The sequence below is a fragment of the Monodelphis domestica genome, chromosome 3 (genome assembly GCF_027887165.1).
Source record: "Monodelphis domestica isolate mMonDom1 chromosome 3, mMonDom1.pri, whole genome shotgun sequence".
Classification (NCBI taxonomy): domain Eukaryota; kingdom Metazoa; phylum Chordata; class Mammalia; order Didelphimorphia; family Didelphidae; genus Monodelphis; species Monodelphis domestica.
Window position 1 is genome coordinate 96152018 of NC_077229.1, and position 16096 is coordinate 96168113.

The following is a 16096-nucleotide window of genomic DNA, read 5'->3' on the forward strand; positions in this document are numbered from 1 at the left end:
GGGTCCTTTCGTCAGTCCCCACAGCTTGCTCAATATCCACCTCTCCTCTGGTCCTGAATCCTGGCTGCTGGGCACTGGGCACAGGGCTTTGCCCCTCAGATGACAGAGGCCATGTCTCATCTGGATGGCTCCCCTCAGCAGGCCCCTGATCAGAAGAGGGGACTCCCAAATTTGCCTTCCTCTCCACCCCATCTCAGCAAATGGCTCAAGTCCTACTTTACTGAGGAGATGGAGGCCAATTGGGAGCAACCATACTTTCTCTCATTCAGATTTTTGCATCCTTATCTCTCTCTCTCCTCTTTTGGCCTGGTCTCATAGGATGAAGTGGCCCTTCTCCTTTCCAAGGCTACCCCTTATACTTGTTCCCTTGATCCCATTCAAATTCCCTTTCTCAACTACCATTTCTTCTTGGATATTGACTCTAGTCCTGCTGCCGGAAACATGCCCATATTCCCCTATTTTTAAAGCAAAAACAAAAACAACCGTCTCTTGACACTGTCACTTTCTCTAGCTTTCTTCCTTATCACCAATAAAACTCTGAGAAAGAATAGTTCACACTCCCTGATTCTGTTTTCCTATTACTTCAACACTCTTCAGACCCTTGCAATCTGATTGCTGATACTACCATTCAACTGAAAATGTTCTTGCCAGTCAAGCCTTGATCTCTCTTACTCTCCCTCTCTCCCCTTTCCTTCCTTCCTCCCTCCTCCTTTGCTTTTTCTCTCTCCTCTCTCTACCCTCTCTGCCTGTCTCTATATCTCCATCTCTTCCTTCTCCCTCCATTACTTCCTCTTTCTCTGCTTTCTCACTCCTCTCTTTTCTCTCTTTCTGTCTCTCTCTCTCCCTCTCTCTGTTGTGTCTCTCTCCCTCCCTCTCTCTCCCTCATTCTCTCTCTCATTCTCTCTCTCTCTGTGTCTATCTGTCTGTCTCTCTTTCTCTTCCCTTCCCTCCCTCTCTGTCTCTGTCTCTCTAACCAATAACTTATTAACAGCAAAACCTAATGATGTTTTCTCAGTCATGGAAGTGCAAAACCTCAGAGTGAGAAGGGGTCTCAACAGCAATTGAGTTCAATACATGCCTGCACCAAGAGCCCTCCTTTTTTAAAAACCCTGACCTTCTCTCTTAGAACCAATACTAAGCATCAGTTCCAAGGCAAAAGATCACTAGGCAATCAGGATTAAGTGACCTGCCCAGATCACACAGCTAGGAAGTGTCTGAGGCCAGATTTGAACCCAGGACCTCCTGTCTTCAGGCCTGGCCTTCAACCAGTGAGCCACCTAACTGCCCCCAAGATCCCGTCTGCAATGTACTCCACAATGCTCATTCATTCTCTGCTTACAAAACAATATGAGGAAGGACCCACTGTGGCGCCTGTCACCCTCACCCAAGGCAGCCCATCCCACTCCAGGGAGCTCCAAGAGTTAGCAATATTGTACAATGATCAACTGTGAATGACTTGGCTATTCTCGGCAACACAATGACCAAAGACAATTCTGAAAGTCTCCACTATCACTGACAGTAGTCTGGCAATGCCATCTGCCAGCTATTCCAGTTTTCCAGAAGGTGGTTTGGCTGAGCCAGCTGAAATGACCTCATCCATCCTCTTTCTTACTGTTTCTGCAGCTTCTCATGGCCTTTATCACCTCTTGCTTGGACTATTAAGCGAAGGTAGGTGGCGCAGCAGATAGAGCACTGGGCTTGGAATCAGAAGACTCATCTTCATGAATTCAAATCTGGCCTCACACACCCTGGGCAAGTCACTTAATTAACCCTGTTTGCCTCAGTTTCCTCATCTGTCAAATGAATTAGAAAAGGAAATGGCAAACCAGTTCCGGATCTCTGCCAAAAAAAAAACCCAAATGGGGTCACAAAAAATCATGGACCACTGAAATGACTGAACAATAACCACCTGGACTATTGTATTAACCTGTATCTAAGTCTCTTCCAGCTCTACTCCATCCTTCACAAAGCTGGCCTTTTCTGCTGAAAAAAGATACTAGATAAAATACAAATATACAAATAATATAAAATGGGGCTGTGCCTGGTTGAAGAGTCTTTGTTTTAGCCTTTTTATTTTTACGTAATAAACTCAGAGGAAACATTTTTTTGATACAAATTCTTCAACCTGATGTTTAAGGCCTTTTACAACCTGACTTTATTTAGTCTTTTTATTATTATTTCCCTCTAGACAAACTTGACTGCTAGCTGCTCCCTAAACTCAACCAGTAGCTGCCGCTAGCCTATAAGCTTTCTCAAAGGGTATATTCTCCATGCCTGAAATAGTATCGCACACTTTTCTTCCTCTCTATGTGGTAAAAGCCTTGGTAAAAGCTTTGGTAAAAACCAAAATCCAGCTCGGGTGTCACTTCATCCAGGAAGCCCTCCCCGATCATTTTTTCTGGACCTCTATATTGCTTCTGTCTCCATCTAACGTGCCTCACTTGTGCCTTGGACCCTTCCCCTCTTCCAGCCTGTAAGCTCTTTGGGGCTATTTGCATCCTTAGCACTGGGCACTGAGCCTTGAACGAAGCGGGTATTGAATACATGTTAGTCACTTTGCAATAAGCAGCCTTGCCAGGGCCGGTCCTAGTGACCACCCACCACCTACCTTCCACATATTCCATGACCATGCAGAGGTGGCGTTTGGTCTCAAAGGAGCAGAACATGCTGACGACAAAGGGGTTCTCGGCAAAGGTGAGGATGTCGCGCTCCACGAATGCCTGCTGGATCTGGTTACGAAGGATCAGATTCTGCTTGTTGATCTTCTTCATGGCAAAGCGCTGGCGTGTCTCTCGGTGCCTCACCAAGTACACAGCCCTGCAACGGGGGGTACATCCGCATCCCTCTGGCCTCTTCCCCTGGCCCCCTCCCCCCTGGCCCCTGCCCCCTTCCCCTCCTGGCTGCCTCCTCTCCTCCAGCCTCCTCCTCTCTCCCCATCATCTGTGTGGCCTCAGCTCTTGGATCGTACCCATAAGCGCCATTGCTGATGAGTTTGATGGTCTCAAAGTCACTCTCACCAGGGGGTTTCTTGGCCTTAGGGGTAGCTCCACGCCCCTGGAAGGAAGGGAAGGAACAGGGAGGAAGTGGTATCAGGAGGAAGGGGGGAACCTTGAGCTCCTCTCAGGCCTCTGCCTTTCCCAAGGATGGCAGCTCACCTCTGCAAAGTCATCCTGCTCAGGGGTGTTGGAGCCTCCACTGTCTTGGTCCTCAAGGTGAACTACATCTGGGGAGGGGTGGAGGATTGCGGAGGGTGTCCAGATTCCTGGATCACTCTCCCTACACCCTACCCTTTGCATATCCTGGGGCAGGGGGACAGGCATCCTTCAAGAACCCAGTGTCCCGGTGAGGAGCCCTACCCCAGCCTTTTCACCCTGACTCTCACAGAGGGTGGAGAGGGCGGCCCCCAGAACCAGCACCTGGAAAGGGGTCTCGGGTGAGGCCAAGCTGGCTGATGATGTAACGAGGGATATCGGTCTTCACCAGGTGCCCCTCTTTGGCATGGTCCTCTGCCGCCTCCAGTAAGTGGTAAAACTCCTCTGGGTTAAATTCCTGAAGGCGAAAGGAAACGTGGCCACTACGAGGGTTAGGTACAGGGCTCAGAAGAGTGGCAGAAAGCAAGGCCAGGGAGGACAGTCCCTCCCAGAAGAATCCAGTTTGAGCCTCAGCATCCAAAGGCCAGCCCTGGCCTGAAGGAGGTCCAGCCCCCCCCCCAGCCCTCTCCCCACCCTCCCAGGGACCACCCCCTCACCAGACACTCTAACAGCCGGGCTGGCCGAGAGATGATGATGAGCAGTTTCTTCACGAGCTGAGTGACAAAAGCAACTTCCAGGCTTTCGGAGCGTTCATAAGCCTGAGAGAAGAGGGAGAAGCAGACCTGCGTAATCCGGACAGCAAGGCCTGGTGGGGAAGGACGGGCTGGCGCAGGGGAGGTCAGGGCCAGGCGGGCCTGGGGGACAAGCTCTAGGGATATGGGGACAGAGCGAGAGCTGGAAGTGGCAGAGAAAGGGGAGAGGGGAGGACAAGCTGGGAGGCCCAGAGGGGTCAGGCTCCTGCTCTTACATCCTGTAGCAGCTTCTCCAGGTTCTCCTGCAGCTCGTAGAAGTAGACGGTGGTGATGAGGCCATCATGGGACTTGGCCAAGCAGTCTCGGGCAAGCTCGATGATCTGGTGATGGATAAAGCTGAGGACGCCGTCGGCCAGAGGGAGCACGCTCTCAGGCTCGAAGGAGCGGGTGAAGTCGCGCAGCTTCTCTTCCATCTGAGCCGTAGCCTGCAGGCAGAGCAGAGACGCTGGGAGGCCCGGCCAGGCTGGGGGGGAAGGGGCTCCGGGGAGAGGAGGCTGTGGAAGGGAGGCTCAGGAGCTGGGGCGGCACCGACGGAAGGTCCAGCCCTGCGGGATCGGCCTCGGGCTCCCACGGCAAGAAGCCCACCAGAAGGAACATCCTCCGATTCAGGCTTCTCTCCCCCCACCGAGCGGTCTCATGACGGCATGAAGGACCTGAGGCTGGAGCGATGACGGCACGAGGGCATGGGGCGGGGGAGCTGCTGAAGGGGCAGGTGCCGCCTGCCAGCCTCTGCCTGGGATGGGGCCTGCAGGGGCGCAGAGTGACCGCTAGAGGGAGCTTGAGACTAACAGGCAAGAGCGAGTTGTGGGAAAGGTGGCTGTGCAGCCTGGCTGGAGCGGGGAAGGGGTCTCACCTTGGGAAACCTCTCCTTGTACACATGGTTCATCATCACGATCTCATTGTCGTAGGAAGAAGGGGAGCGCCCGGGGCTGCAAGGAGAGGTCGTCCGTTCTGTTCTCCAGACCCTTCTGCTTCCGGGGGCTCCCTCCAGCTCCGGCACCCCTGGCCCAGGTCCTGACCCACCCTCCTGCCCTTGGCCACCCCACACCGGCCTGACCTGAGGCTTCGGGAGCGGGGCCGAGCAGCAGGTGAGCGACGGCCCCCATCCTCGTCCGGGATGCTCTCTGTGCTGCCAAAGTGCTTGGACAAGAAGTGCAGCTCATCCACCGTTGGCTGATAAGGGAGCTGGTGAAGCCGCTCTTGGGAGGAGCAGGACGACTGGGTGGTCCATGGGAGAATACAGTGGAGAGAAGGGCAGGAGAATTAGTCAGAGCCACGAGTCCCCCTCCCCCCACATCACTGGCCCACCAGATGGACACGGGGGGCCATAGGTGAAGTCAAGGATTCTCCCAGGGCAGACAGAGAACCCGAGGCCCAGAAGTGGGCTGAGAGGGAAGGGCTGCTAGAGACTTTTTTTTTAAGCAGAAATACTTAAAGCTTAAGAGGATGATTAAATGGTGGACCCTGTGGATGGAAAGATCCATAATGAGACTAGGGGTGGGCAGGGAAAGGGAAGATGGGAATACAGAAAACTAGTGGGGATTGCTGGAGTCTCCTGCCTCCAGCCTCTATTTTCCTCACTTACAGAAACTGTGGAGCTGGGTGTGTTGGTGCCATAGCCGGAGGAGGGGAGGGAGGCCAGAGACCAGCGGCGTCCATCTGCCCTGGAAACCAATCCATAAAGACCTCAGAAGCAGCTGAGAATGTGTTTCTCCTTTCCATTCTATTTACACACACACACACACACACACACACACACACACACACACACACACACACAGTTTTTGCCTTTCCCCAGAAGCCTCTATGGATATGGGTACCAACCACTCTACAGGAAGCAAGATGGCCTCAGAGTCTCTGACCCAAACCCAGAATCAGGAATAGGACATGGTGGGGAGGGAATTGAGGCAAGGGTTCACAGAGAGAAAGAGGGAAAAGTCTGAGGAGATGGTGATGGGGAATGGAGATGGGTAAATGAAGGGGAAAATGGAAGGAAATTTAGGGAAAGAGAATTAGGAAGAAGACTGGGAAAGGGTAGAAGCAAGAATATGAGAGAAGACTGGTCAAGGGACAAGGAAAGAAAGAAAGACTGGGAAGAAAAGAATAAGAGACTGGAGGAGAAAAAAAGGAGGTGAGTATATTAGGGGGGAGGAAGGAGAAAAAGATTAAGAAGAATGAAGGGGAGAGGGTCCAAGAAATAGGAGATTAAAGAGAAGTAAAGAAAGAGAGGTTAGGAGAAAGAAAGAATAAGAATGGGTGAAGAAGAGATCAGGAAGAGAGACAAAAGGGAAAAGACTAAGGAAAGTGAAAGGGTAAGGAGAAGAGAAGGGAAAATGAGAAGAAAAGACAAGGGAAAGAAAAAGAGGAGCAGAAATGAGAGGGGGGAAGAATTACAGGAAATGGGGACAGGAAAATGAGTGAAGAGATCTGGAAAGGAAAGGAGGGAAGAATGGGGGAAAGGAGACAAGATGAGGGGAAGGAAGACTACAGGTTATCTTTAGTCTACAGTAGACTAGAAAAGGACAGGAAGAGAGGAAGGAGACAATATATATACACAAGATTTCTCTGTCTTTCACACACACACACACACACACACACACACACACACCTACCTCATCCCTGCCCCTTCCTCACACACACAAAGCCTATTCTAAGCCTTCCTTCTCTTCATAGTCTTCTTCATACCATCCCACATAAATTCATATGTCCCCAGTCCACTTTTAACATATCCACTTAAAATGTCCTCAACTCACCTCTCTTCATCAATTCCCTCATGCATGTCCCTATCCCCCCTCACACCCAATTTGCTCACATCTTCCATCCCTTATTTCTCACACTCTCACAGAGATCCCTATTCCCCCTCAAACACTCACTCACACATCCCACTCTCCCCCTCACATCTATTCATTGACATTCACCTTCATATCCAGATTCTCATAGACTCTCAGATACTCACTCGTATACATACTACGGGCACCCTTCACCCACTTACTTACTCATAGACTCATTCCAACTCTTTTCTCTCCCACACACAGTCATCATCAGTTTAGTCATAGAGGTTTGAAATCTTGGTCAACCTCAATTCTTCCCTCTCCTTCATCCCTATCTCTAATTAGCTGCCCAAGCCTGGCTGAATCTAGTATACTAGTCTCAAATCTGACCACTTCATTCCATTCACACCACTAACACTAGTTCAGGCCTTCATCACTTCTTGTCCAGACCATTAGAGTAGCCTCCTTAACAAGTCTCCTTGCCTCCAGTCTCTTCTTTCCCCAATCTATCATTCACACAAATGCAGAGTTGATATTCCTAAACTGAGCCCACCCTGTCAATCCTTTGCTGAAGAAACTTCAGTGATTCTCTAGAACCTCTGGGACAAATCACCGTTTGGCATTTACAGCCTTTTATATAATCTATCTTTCCAGACCATTCACCTTGCTACATCTCATACACCTTCCATTACAGTCAAATTGTCGTATTTGCTATTTCTTAAATATGATGGATTTTCACATCCCATTTCCATGCCTTGGCACAGGCTTCCCTCCTCAGATCCATCTTGCACAACCTCCTAAAAGTTCTTTCCTATTTCTTATAGTTGTTAATGCTTCTCCCCCAAAATAATTATTTCTTTCATATATGACTATAGATTTGTATTTACTTATCTGTGTACATGTTGTTTCCCCCCTGTAGAATATAAACTCCTCAAGGGCAGGAATTGTTTCCAGTTTGTCTTTGTGTCCCCAGCTCCTAGCACAGTGCTCGTTGACTTGGTTTGAATTGAATCTTATTTGCCCTTTCTCAAGGATATGCCCATTCACTGTGTAAGCTGTCCCTTCCCCCTCCCTATACACATCCATTCACACATTGTCCCTTCTCCCCCTTCTCCCATAAGGCTCAACCCACCCTTCTCACCTACCTCCCACCTCCCCCCTCAGTCTGCTATATACACTTATCCCAATCCTCTCTCCCTCTCACAAATAAACACACACACTCATCACATAAATCCCACTCCTATCACCCCTTCCTTCACACCTTCATAGATCCCCACCTCCAATCCCCACTTCTCTTACACACTCACATCCCACTTCTTCACAGGAGTTCCACAAGAACACACACACCTCTCTTTCCACCTCTTCCCACCTCCCCTTCTCTCTCTCTCTCTCTCTCTCTCTCTCTCTCTCTCTCTCTCTCTCTCTCTCTCTCCTCTCTCCTGTCTCTTCCCCCTTCCTTCCCTCTCTTCCTTCCTTCCTTTTTCTTTCTCACACACAGACCCCTCTCACACTCACCCCTCTCCCTCTACATGTACCTTCTCACACTCATACTTATGTTCCATTCTCATATACCTTCATACGTGTTTCTTCTCCATTCTCTCTTACACATTCATTCATAAATATCATTGTTTCCTTCTCACACATTCATAAACATCCTCCTCTCTCTCATACATGCATATCCTTATCCCCTCTTAAATATACACACTCATACATGTTCATAACCTCTTCTCATATGCACACTCATACTTATCTCCATGCCCATTCTTTCCACACACACGTACACTCATGCATATCCCTATACTCTTCCAATGAACATCCCTAGATATCTCTCACACACAGACCCCCTTCCCAATAGATTCCTCTCATACATATAACCTCACCCTAAACAATTCTCAACACCCAAGTTCCTTATACCCAGACTCCTTTCTTGCCTCCCTCCCCCTCCCCTTCACATTCTCAAGATTTCACCCTCTATCACTGTCCTCCTAAGTATAACCATCCTCTTTTGTGCCCCCCCCACTAGTCCTCCTCTCCTTCACACCCAACCCTCCCTATTTCCCACCTACCCATCTCCTCTCTCCCCACATACCTATTTCCCTTTCTTTCAGATAGATGTAGATCTCCCATACACCCCTCTTTTACACAGATGTCTAATCCCATTGCCCTTTTGCTCTACACCAATGTCTTCCCCTCTCTCCCTCTCTCTCACACACACACAACATAGATGCCTTCTCTTTCTCATATCCAGACAATACCCATCCCCCTTCTCTCTCAAATGCACATCCAGGTCTGGCTCTCTCTACTACCCATGCTTCTCCCTCTCTTCTCCCAACCGCACAAATACTACCCATCCTCTCTTCTCCTCACACACACAATCTTTCACCTTCCTGAATACAGCAGCTCTTTGCCTCACACACACTTCTTTCCCTTCCACAGACACACCCAGATTTTCTCCCACTTTTGAAGGACCCACCTTTCTTTCTACCCACACTGGGGACCTCTTGCCCATCCCTTTTCTCCCTCACATACAAATGGACCTCTCCCATACACACCTATAACCCTATGCATTCCACATCCATTTTCCCTCACATATCCATGCCCTTTCTGTTTCCTGTACAAAAAATATTAATACCCCTTCTCTCCTCCCTACGACCTGCCCATTCTTTTACACATACGTTGTACAAACTTACCTATATACCTCTTTCTCCTAACACTTAGCCCCCCTTCCCCACACACATGTATCTCTCCTCTCATACATTTATCTTTCCTCTTACATATTCATCCCTCTATCTTAAATATACACAAATTTAAACATACACTTTTCTCTTTTAAATACAGGCATGTCACAGCCTCATTCTACCTCTTCCCTCCCCCATCTTATCCCTTTCAACCCTTCTCTCCCCCTCTTCTATCCTGACTAACCCACTGACATGCCCATTCCCATTTCTTATATACTCCCCAAAGATTACTTCTTCCCTCCTTTCCACAGAACATCATACTCTGCCCCCCCACCAACCCCCCTCATCTCCCTTCTCACACACAGAATCTTAATAACTATTCATACACATATAGGTCTTCTTAACCTCCCTGTACTGTGAAGAGAAATCTTGTGTCTCTTCTGATACAGACAGCCTATGCCTCTTCTCACAGAGACCCCCAATTCTCTCTCTCTCACATACACAGACCCCACCCATACTCCCTCTTATAGAAAGATCTGCCATCTTTCTTTTCTCATATACATATATGCAAGCATGTTTCCATCCCTTTTTCACACACCTCTCTCCTCCCTTAGTCACAGCACACAGCCATATATACCATTCTCCTTCTCCCTCACATATATAGCCGTCTACTCTTTCCATCTCCCCACACACAAGAATTCATCCCCATTTCTCATACACGTGCCTTCTCTTTCCATGCACACCTGCCACATACACATACCCCACTTTCCATTTCACAAACACCCCAATTCTCCCCTCACACATTCATCCCTCTCTCCCAACCCTTCACACACATATGTCCTTCCCTTTTCTTTCATACTCCCCAGTTCCCCTCACATAAGACCCACATTCCCATCTCCCATTAGCATACATTCCCTTCTCCTTTTGTCAATCACACTTTTTCCATGTCTTCATTCATGACTTTCTTAGTCCCATCCTCACCTCTCATACATATATCCACATATTTCATACTCATGCCTCTCTTACCCCAAATCCATACACATATGCACCTATCTCCTCTCCCCCTTACACACATCTCCCCCATTGCCATCTCTCATCCACCTACACATCTACGTATCTCCTCTCTTATCCACCCAAGCACACTCACATACATCCTCCATCTCAAACACATATACTCCCACACGTCCCCACCCCACCCTTCTCATACATGCTGATGTCTCTCTCTCAAAGCTCATACATGTTCCCAAGTCTCTTCTCTCATACATGCTCCCACATCCCTCCTCCCCCAGACTCCTTTGTGTCTCCATCCCCTCTCTACCTCAGCTTCCACATGCACACCCATTCCCTGCTCCTGTCCCACACCTTTCCCCTCCTCTTTCCCTAAGGTACATATCCATTGCCTTTTCATAAAATACCCATCCCACCTCACATAATCACTTGGCCCCATTTATCACACAATCATACTAGCTCATACTTGATTGTCCTTGTTTCATACACACAACAGATCTTCTCTTACAACACACACCCAGGTCTCTTATATTCCCCTCTCCAACAGTTATCTGCTCTCTTCAAACACATATCATTCCCTTTCTCCACCCCACCAAATATATATATATATATGTGTGTGTGTGTATATATATATATATATATATATACCCCTCTCAGATATGCATATATATAGATTTCCCTATTCTGCCCAGATGTACAGGCCTCCATTCATTCTCTCACATAAATTGACTCCCCATCTCCATTCTCATACACTAGGAACCCTACCCCATTAACCACAGACTCCTCCATATTCCCTTCACATCCAGATTTCTCTAACACATTCTTACATCCCTCATACACATATCTTCATGCATGTTTTCGTCCTCTACTCTCTTGAAGAATCATAAATTTCCATCTCCAACCCACATCCAAATCCAAACCTTCTCTCCCTTGCACAGAAATGCACAATCTAGAACATATACACATTCTCCATTTCTTATACCACACTCCCCCAGTCTCCTCCAGACCCTTATTCCTCCTCTCATATATGTATGAACCTCTTTCATGCCTAATCTTTTTTTTTTTAATTCTTATGTTCTGTCTTGGAATCAATACTGTGTATTGGTTCCAAGGCAGAAGAGTGGTAAGGGCTAGGCAATGGGGGTTAAGTGACTTGCCCAGGGTCACACAGCTGGGAAGTGTCTGAGGCCAAATTTGAACCCAGAACTTCCCATCCCTAGGCCTGGCTTTCGATCTATTGAGCCACCTAGCTGCCCCCTCATCCCTAATCTTGCTCCTCACTAAGCTCTCCACTCTTCCTCTTGTACATGGCCCTCCCCATCCCATTTTGACATAAACCAGCTCAATTCTTCTCTTGTACAACCAGACCCATCCCTATTCACACACAATATACATTGACCCTAAAGTACAGAAACTTCAAAGCACAAAACTGTCCTAGCTCTTACACACACAGTCACATGCACGCATTTCCTTCATCCCACTCCTCCCTCATATCCTTCCCATATCCTTCATAAATTGCCCATGCAGACTCTTATGTCCTCTCCTTGTCAACACGCATCACTGCCTCCAAACACTGACTATTCATCCCCAGTCTCATACTATGTGGATCCACCCATCCCTAGTCTCTTATTGATACATGAACCTACCTACCCTGTCTCTCTCATAGACCTGGATCTCCCTACACACACACACACACACACACACACACACACACACACACACACACAAATCCAATTTCTCCCAGATGTACACACACCCATCCCATTCACTCTCACAATCTCTTCGATGTACCCCCAACCCCTCTATTTCCCTAGAGATCCCCAGCCCCATCTCTTACACACACGACACCCTACCCTATTAAAATGTCACATCTTCACTCTTACACATCCCTATTCCTTTCTCGAATAATCACCAACCAATCTATTCCCCACCCATTGTCACATACATGCCTACAACCCCTTCTCCATATACACTCATCTCCCTATCTCTACTCTATCAAAATGTATATATATTCCCTTTTTGACATATAAACCTATCCCCCCTCACACACACCAATCCCTCTTCTCATACCTGCCCACGAATTTCCTCTCACTCTCACCCATACCCATCCATTCATTCCCTCTCACACATAAGCTCATTCTCCCTCCTTCCTTCCCTCCCCTCTCTCACACACATCCATAAACATTCATCTTCTATCTCTCACAATTTACTCCTTCTCACAGTCAAATTCTTATCATAAAATAGTCTCTGATAAACTAACACACCTTCACCCAATTGCTCCCCTTCTCTAAGACCCATCCTCCATCTGTTTCACACAGTCCTCCCACATATACTCATTTCCCCTCTCTTTCGCACTCCTATTAAATTTTCTTACACTCTCCCAGCCTTACTTTCATTTCAGACTTATCCATTTACACACACACACACACACACACACACACACACAAATTTCTTCTCTCATGTGTATACAACACACATACGCACACAAAAACCTCATTCCCTGTCTCGCCTCCACACCTGCATCTCATCCATCTCTCTCATACATAAAGCCCTCTGCTCACAAACTTAGCTCCACCCAGGTCCTTCCTTCCAGTTTCTCTTAAAGCCCAATATTGCCCACTTCTCATATACAACCTATCCTACATCCTCTTCCTCTCTCATTCCCAGGTTCTCTACCCACATTCTCTCACCCATATCCCAGTGCTTTTTTTTCTCATAAACCTCCATCCCCAACTAATTTTTCACTCTCACACATATTGCCCCTGTCCCTTATCTTTCAATATATTCTTCTTCTCCCCTTCATAATATGCACATCTCCCTCACACACCCCATCTCCTACTCCCCTCTTCTTCACAAACAGATCACTCCTTCCCCCAAACCCTACTTACTACCTATGCTTTCCCTTTATTCTCTCTTTCACACACAAAAATGCTCATTCCCCTTTAGTCCCAAAGACTGCTCAATGCCTTCTCAAACAAATGGATCCTCTCATCTCATATAAACTCCCTTCCCCTTTCTGCCACTTAAAAGGAATCTTGTCTTCTCTCTCACATACAGAGACCTTCCATCCCCATTCTCATACAATATGGAGCCACCTATCTCTAGTCTCTCATTTCCAGACAGATCTATCTCCTGTCTCCTATAGACAACCAGCTCCCCCCTATATAAACACTCACCCCACTCCCCATCTGCCCCTCCTGTTTTCACGTACATAATCATTCATCCCCTCTCATATATATAAATTCCCAAATCATCCCTTAGCTCACATTAATACACCATCTGTCTTCTCATTTGCACTGCCCTCACACACACAGACCCTTCCATCCAAACCTCTCACACACAGATGTGCCCCATCCTTATTCTCTTATATGAATACAAGTCCTTTACCTTCATGCCCCTTTTCTCTCACGTACACATTCTCATCTCTCTTCTTAACAGCCCATTTGCCTTTCTCATGTATCTACATACACTAGTCCTCTCTCAAAACACATATATTCCACTCAAACACAAACCCTCTATACACATAGATCCTACCCTTATCTCTCATTCACACAATCCCTCCATTCCCTCCCTTTCTCTCTCTCTCTCTCTCTCTCATACACACACACACACACACACACACACACACACAATCTCACTCTCATATAGATGTTATACCTATAAATTCTATTCCTTTTTCTCATACACAAAGAGAGCCTTCCATCTCCTCCCTCCTTTTTTTACATATCCAACCCCACTCTCATACGTAGACCCTCCATACATGCAAATTCCATCCCTGGCTCTCAGGGAGGCCTCCTCAACCTCTCTCTCATACACAATTCCCCCATTTCTCTTCTCTCTCTCTCATACACACACACACACACACATGTCCTGACTCCACCCACTCACAGATCCATAACCATAACCTTAATCCTTCTCAAACTCTGGCTATTCCCCCCTTAGACATGACTACCCTCTCATTTCTACTGTGATCCCCCATTCATCTCTCTCACACACACAGACCCTCCCTTCATCTGGTTCAGTATTTACATAGCATTTTAAGGTTTGCAAAGCACTTTACATTATTGGTTTATTTGATACCAACCACACTAAAAATTAATGCAATTATTTTCATCAACATTTTACAGATGAGAAAACTAAGACTGAAAAAGGTTATGTGCCTTGCCAAGAGCTACACAGTGACTATGCATCTGTCTTCTTTACTCCAAGTCCAGAGATCCATTGTGCAAATCTGCTCTGAGGCTATCCCTATTCTCTTATAATACATACTCTATCCTTCTGCATACATACAACACATAGAACCCTGATCTCCCTCTCTCACACACAAACTCCCCTTTCCCATTTTCTATGCACAGACTCCCCCCAACCACCTCACACCCTGATAACCTCATCCCTCTTCACTAATATAGTCATCTGAGACCCACAAACAGGCCATGTCCAAACTCCTCTAATAAACACAGACCCTATCTCATACCACATACACAGAGACCCATCTTCACTTTCCTGTACATATACCCCTAATCAATCCTCTTACCTTCTTAAGCATGGATCCCATCCCTCCCTCACACATCATCCTTTTAGTGTTGAGGATCAAATACTAGAGCTGGAGTCAGGAAGACATAAGTTCAAATCTGCCCTTAGCTACTTACGTTTCTAGCCAAGTATCGCTAGGCAAATCACTTAACCTCTGTTTGTCTCAGTTTCAGTTTCCTCTATTATAAAATGAGGGATAATAATGGCACCTACTTCCAAGGGTTGCAGTAAAGGTCAAATGGTATATGTATAAAGTGCTTAGCACAAGGCCCTCTCCCTCTGCTCTACCACTCTTTACACACACACACACACACACACACACACACACACACACACACACACACACAAATCCTTTGTCTCTTTCTGACCCTCACATCTTTTCTCATATACACATACGTCTTCCTCATATAGAGGTTCAAACATGTCCACACCCTTCTCTCCTACCTTCATATGTATTTCATCCTCCCTCTTTCTCACACACAATATTCGTCCAGGTCTTCCTCCTCCTTCACATATTCACAGACACTTTCTCACAATATACTCATTCATGAACCACTCTTCCATCTCAAATTCATGATACAGACCCATTCCTCCTGCCACACAAATGCATACATTGTCCCCATCCTTTCATATATGTTCGGAAGCACGTGCTTCATCTCACCAAATTCATACATGCTATCAACCCTTTGATACATTCAGAGCCCCTGATCCCTTAACATGCATTCACTCACCAAGCTTCTGCCTGCCCCTCCCCCACAGGTCACATGTGGCCCTCAAACACCTTCTCTCCAACATATGCTTTCTTTCCACACATACTCATTCATACACAGAGCCCTGGCATCCCCACCCCCTCTCCTCCTAGTCTAAGGTATGAACATGATCCCATCACTTCACATTCCTCCCTTTCTCAGGACAGGTACTCGTCCCTTTTCTCTTATCTCCACAGCCCTCTCCCACAATCCCCATTTCCTCTCTCTATCTCCTCCCATTTCTCTTTCATATAGACCCCCATCTCCCCTCTAACACATCCCATCCTCCACATATCTCCATCTCCCCTTTATGTACCTCCTTCCTCCTCTCACAGTCATCCCATTCCGTCGCCCATCCCCATGTCCCCTATTACTCTTTAAGGTACCCCTATGTCCCCTCACCTCTCCTCACCTCAAGCCCCCTCCTCAAAACACAATCCCATCCAACCCCCTCTCTCCCACACACAGGTCCCCATCCCCCTCTCATACACACATACAGCCACAGCCCCTCCT

The 16096-nt window shown here is 47.3% G+C and overlaps 1 protein-coding gene across 24 annotated transcripts in view; it reads right to left on the reverse strand.

The window, feature by feature from the left end:
* Positions 1-16096, reverse strand: part of MAST1 (microtubule associated serine/threonine kinase 1) — a 33740-nt gene that overhangs the window by 7137 nt on the left and 10507 nt on the right. For 20 of the 24 annotated variants that reach the window (XM_056822668.1, XM_056822664.1, XM_056822667.1 and 17 more), the window contains 9 exons: positions 5430-5508; positions 4902-5062; positions 4698-4773; positions 4060-4269; positions 3749-3850; positions 3417-3549; positions 3156-3223; positions 2969-3054; positions 2609-2817 (listed from right to left, as the gene is read on the reverse strand). In XM_056822668.1, coding sequence (XP_056678646.1) covers positions 2609-2817; positions 2969-3054; positions 3156-3223; positions 3417-3549; positions 3749-3850; positions 4060-4269; positions 4698-4773; positions 4902-5062; positions 5430-5508 — 1124 coding nt within the window. Of the gene's footprint in view, positions 1-2608; positions 2818-2968; positions 3055-3155; positions 3224-3416; positions 3550-3748; positions 3851-4059; positions 4270-4697; positions 4774-4901; positions 5063-5429; positions 5509-6597; positions 8656-8704; positions 15872-15899; positions 16084-16096 lie in introns of those variants that run through there. The other 4 variants (XM_056822684.1, XM_056822682.1, XM_056822685.1 and 1 more) reach the window with 4 other exon arrangements.